This window comes from Cetorhinus maximus, chromosome 1, assembly GCF_964194155.1.
Source record: "Cetorhinus maximus chromosome 1, sCetMax3.hap1.1, whole genome shotgun sequence".
In the NCBI taxonomy this organism is placed as follows: domain Eukaryota; kingdom Metazoa; phylum Chordata; class Chondrichthyes; order Lamniformes; family Cetorhinidae; genus Cetorhinus; species Cetorhinus maximus.
This window is the reverse complement of record NC_135879.1, coordinates 30,561,502-30,566,724: the sequence shown is the minus strand read 5'-3', so window position 1 is coordinate 30,566,724 and position 5,223 is coordinate 30,561,502. Positions and strand designations below refer to the sequence as shown.

Sequence of the window (5,223 nt, the reverse complement as noted above, 5' to 3'; positions counted from 1 at the left end):
GTCTTACTAAGGCTTTGTATAACTGAAGCATTGCTTTCTCACTTTTGAATTCCAGTACGTTTAAGATTTAGACCAATATCCATTAGCCTTTTTAATTTACTTTTTGTACCATGGTACAAAAGTCATCTGTATACATGGGCTTCTAAAATCCTTCTGCTCCTCAGCTCCTAGTCTCTCATCACGAAGGAAATATTTTGACTTCAGGTCCAAATGGATGACCGCACAGTTCCTCACACCCGAATTCTGCCTGCTACTCAGTTAACTTGCATTCATATAGCACCTTTAACATTGCAAAACATTACAAATAAGAACAACACCAATTAAAACAAATTAAGGAAATCAACCAAATAGGCAAACGTACCTCCTTAGCCCTATCCCCACGTCCTCGTTATACTATAGAGTTGCCTTTGATGGCCAGAACATTGCCGGTCAGCATTGCCAAGATTCCCCCAACCCTACCCCACCTCACCCAACATTGCAGAAGGCCTCATTAAATTAACAACTTTGTACAGGAGTAGCGAGATAAATATTAAACATTTTGTTTAAGGTTTAATTTGGTGTGGGCCTTTTAAATTGTGTCATGCAACATCAGGGTCAAATGCCAGCTTCACGCATGTAATACATGGCCTAATTCATTCTCGATACGGCTGTTTCAATTAGTTATTTTGTCTGCAGCAGGCATCCCAGAGAATTTATACAAATGAAATACAAACATCTCAACAATGGTTAGAATATGTTTGATTCTCAGCTTCCTTTTGAATGTAACAAATTATTTATTTTCTTCAGTCATTTTCTCAGTTTAGCTGGTTCTAAGTGGATAGTTTACCTGTGAAGAATGATTGTCATGTCGCTTTTATCAATAGAAAGAGAAAAAGAACTGCCATATAATAATACAGTTCAGCACAACAGTTGTGATTATTAGTTGTCATCCACTTACAGGATACATGTTTAATAGCTACTGTAAAACTTCTACATCGTTGCTATTGTTCACTTATTAATTTTGTGTTAATGTTAATTAAAATGTGTTTAGTAGTTAAAACCTATGTCACAATCAATTATCATGTTAATTTGGCACTTTCTGAAATCAAAGATCACACTAGGGCATGTGATAACTGCAGTAAGCTGCCATGAAGTAAGCAAAGACATCTATGAGAGCGTTCTGAGATGAAGAAGCCAAAAGAGAATGTAACAAGCAGTTCTGCTTTATTGTTAAGGGCCTGTGGTACAAAATGGGCACAACAAAAAAAGAAACTGCACATATTAATGTTTGTAAGATAAAGATTTTCCAAAAAGAGCTGGGGAAAATGAAATCAAGCCGATAGAGCTATTTTAAAAATAAGCCAAAAATAAAAAGCCATGTAAAATAGAATGAATAGTTTTGTTGTATCATCAGTGTCTGATATTAGATACCAATTGAAGGAAAACTGGTGCAAAATAAAAATGACTCAGCAGTCACTGATCATTGCTAGTCTCTAAATGAAGTTGGAAATCATTGCTAATTGTGTTTAAATGTTTTTGAAAAAGTTATATCCTAAAGTATAACAGTGCATTACTAAAGTAAAAACAAACAATAATTTAGTGAAAACCTGTTATTGAATAACAGGCAACACTTTTCCAGTAAGTTGTTTGTTTCCTAATCATATGTATGTCCTATACATTTAAATATTTATAAATATTCAGTTTTATAATAAGTTCTTAGTTAGCACTGTAGTCCGCCCAATGCTAGAACAATTCTCAACATATTCATAAGTTTGACAATGCTTGGAATTATTCAGTAGTTAAATCACTGCATCAGCCATGAACACACACAGGGGCAAACACCGTGTTAGCCTTTTATATTTAGTATATATGTGCAATAAACCTCAGATCTCTTCAAGTGATGGCAGGGTTTCTTAGAAACTTCAAAACGTAAACAAGATTTAAGATGTTAAGTTACATCTATGACAAACATAAGTAATTATCCTCCCTCTCCCAAGGATGTGCATTTTCAAAAAAAAAGGTCTGAAAAAATAACTCTCAAATTCTGTTCTTGCATCCTAGAAGTACCTAGTCTATACTGATCTCAAGGCACACATGCACAATCACACAAAAAAAGAGCAAAATGACTATCAAATCTGTGACAAACACTGCTCCCTGAAATTGTAAGATGTTGTTTACACATTCAAAAATAACAAAGAAATGCAATAATAGAAATGCGGCAATTTAAAAAATTACCATCTCAATATTTTGATTAGTTATGGGTTTTAAAAGTTCACTCAATGTATTTACAGCCTTTATACAAATACACATTACAATGCTGAATGTCTTATTTACAAAATTCATCATGCAAATATAGTTAGGGTGAAATTCAGCTGTAAGGTTAAGAAACCTACAAACATTAAAAATTATTGCAATCATGAATATTTTTCCCATCTTTTTCCCTACATTAAGAATTAGCAAGGAAATAATTAGTACAAGTCAATTTTTTCTCAAAATGCCAAGTGGGCCGGGAAAACAAATAGAACAATTGGAAGCATCTTGAGACTTCATCAATAGATTCTGACCCATAGAGTGACGTGATACACAATTTCCCCATTTGTCGGCAGGAGGAAGGGGAGAGAAGAAAGTTGGCCTTGTTGAAGGAGTCTCAGAAGACAAGACGGCTAATAGTATTAAAGCCACCACTTCCTCCCCCACCGCCACTTGGGCCGCAACTCCCCGGTGGATCGCTATCATCAAAACCGCGTGGGCGAAATGAACATGTAGCAGAGGATGCTTGCAGTGCTCTGGTACGGGCATTTAGCTCTTGTTCCTGTGGAAAGGTACAAGGAAAAGAAAAAGTCAATTTCTATTTTTTTGTCCCCACAGCACTGCATACAACTCGGAAGAAAGTCTTTAATTACATAGATCAACGTTTATTTCAACTCACGTTCCAAAACAGTGGGCAGAGTGGCAATTAGTTCCACGGAGTGGTTGCAGACATATTCAAGCTTTCAATGCCCCACAATGTGAGGTCCCAACCTTTTATATGTCCCTGGACTCAGAACAGGAACATATATCACAAAGCACAGGTTATTACTATGCTCATTTTACAGAGACAATAAGGTCTACGTGGCCCACTAATTTATTATTAGTTAGAAATTTCACCTCTGTCCACTGCATAGGATCAGTTACTAAAATCTGCTTAGTAAAGTTGAAAGAATGCATATATGCTGTCAAAAGCGGCTTACAATCAAAGAATACCTAGCACCAGTTCACCTATATTTTAAAAGAGACCGTGCAGCAGTTCAGTGCAGTTAAAGTTTACATTGGGCATTTTTAAAACTTTAGAGCACCAGTATTTTTAAGGGGGCAGGGAAATAAGTAAAGATAAAATGTGAAAATTGGTGATGTTAGGATATGGCAGGTGGTAATTGCCGACCAAATTCCAAAAGGAAACTTAGTCAAGCTATCACAACGATTTGCAATTTGTATTTATTACAAGAAGGTATGTGTATTGAAGCCAGAAGTAAAGATTCCACTACCACTTTTCAAGATTTTCAATATTAAATTAAAACATTTATTAACAAAAAAGAAAGCTTAAACACACAAGATTATAGTTACACAGTTAAATTTAATCTTACAGCATGTCCCAAAAGATTTCTATTTAGCTACACTCATAAATAAACACCATTTTCCAGGCAACAGTCCCTATAGATTCCTAGTCTATAAAACATCTGGTAATATTACTGCAAGGCACCCCTTGTTGCTATAGGGGAGATATCTCACAGATCTTCTTTCTCCCTCTCATTCGACAATGGAAATCCAAGGTTTGTAACAAAACCTTGCTTTCTGGAACAACCAGACACTTCTTTGGGGTGGCTAGAGGCTGCTTCGTTCACAGGTCTGCCTTCACACAGCACACCCTTCAAGATCTCACATGGCCACACACCATGCAGCTTTCAATCTTAAATATGTTTTTTCCTCTTTCATCTTAAAACCCATTGATCTTAGCTTTCTTTGGAAGTTACGTTTCCTAGAATGTAAAAATCTTTCATGTTGTCTTTATGGCCACTACTTTCGGGAAACATAAACTTAATAACTTTGCTTTATTCATTTATGATCTTTGCCAGTTGTAAAACTTCCTTTTTTCTCATTGAAATTCAACAGCTACAAGTTCAACTCCTCATTTATCTCCTCATGCAAATTCATATTCACATTGTATTTACTTGTATCCTATCTTAGCTTGTTCATTTCCACTTCAAAATGCCTGCTTTTACGCCTAACCCTTTGACGATTTAAACCGTGCAGTCTGACTGTCTACAGTTTAATTAAATCAGACACACACAAACATGCACACAGCCTCCACAAGCCTGCTTTACAGTATCCCACAGTAATATTGGAAAAAATTGTATTTTCTTTACAGTGTGAAATGAAGAGTGATTGAAAGCAGCTAAAAGATACCAGCACATGCAATCTACATAAATGAAGATGAAACAATAAACAGTCAAAGGTATAAAACATGTAAGAAAGTTGTTTAGGGTAGAAGGATAAAATGAATGTTTACAATGTACACTGGTGTCTAAAGCTTAGTGGCCCAGATTTTGCTGTAATAACAAAGAGATTATCAGTGCTCATCCTTATAACAGGATAAATTCCACAGCAACTTCTGGTGCCTGCACACACCTAGTTAACATAGACATCCAGATGCTGCTGTCAGAGATACTCCCCTCCTCCACAGGGTGTGCTGTTGCAGACCACGGCAATGAACTATTGTGACAGTGCCAATTTGGGGTACACAAAATGGCTGGTAAGGTGAGGGCTGATGCATTTAGGAGCGAGTGAGTTTTTAAGTGACGTAATAAGTGATAATTACCTGAAAAATTAATAAGTGCAGAGTCTCATGCTCTCAAGGAACTTAGTGCTGCAGTTTGTTTTTTTAGAAGATATGTTAAAAACTTTTTGTGCCCCATTTAAATGCCAGTTTAATCCTATCTTTATTTTCCAATCTTAATTTTGTTTCAAGCACATGATTTAAATATAATTTATTTCCCCTTGTTTTCTTCCTGGTTTGGACTCTACACGGCTTGGTAAGAGAACTTCAATCTGATTGGTTGAAGAGCCTTGCTGTTCTTTTCCCTGTTCACAGATGCCAGATTTCCTGTTGCGGGTGCTAAATTGAAAGAGATGGCAGATTAATGCAAATTTCTGCTGAGAAACAAAAAAGAAAATCTGTGGGCAATTGTATGTGAAGCGACTAGCCAA

General features: G+C 36.1%; 1 protein-coding gene across 3 annotated transcripts in view; it reads right to left on the bottom strand.

The window, feature by feature from the left end:
• Nucleotides 1-1,186: 1,186 nt before the first annotated feature.
• The window catches only part of usp38 (ubiquitin specific peptidase 38), a 41,550-nt gene continuing 37,513 nt past the window's right edge, over nt 1,187-5,223 (bottom strand). For all 3 annotated transcript variants that reach the window (XM_078539336.1, XM_078539344.1, XM_078539351.1), the window contains one exon: nt 1,187-2,791. In XM_078539336.1, the coding sequence (XP_078395462.1) occupies nt 2,627-2,791 (165 nt within the window). In that variant the 3' untranslated portion in view covers nt 1,187-2,626. The remainder of the gene's footprint in view (nt 2,792-5,223) is intronic.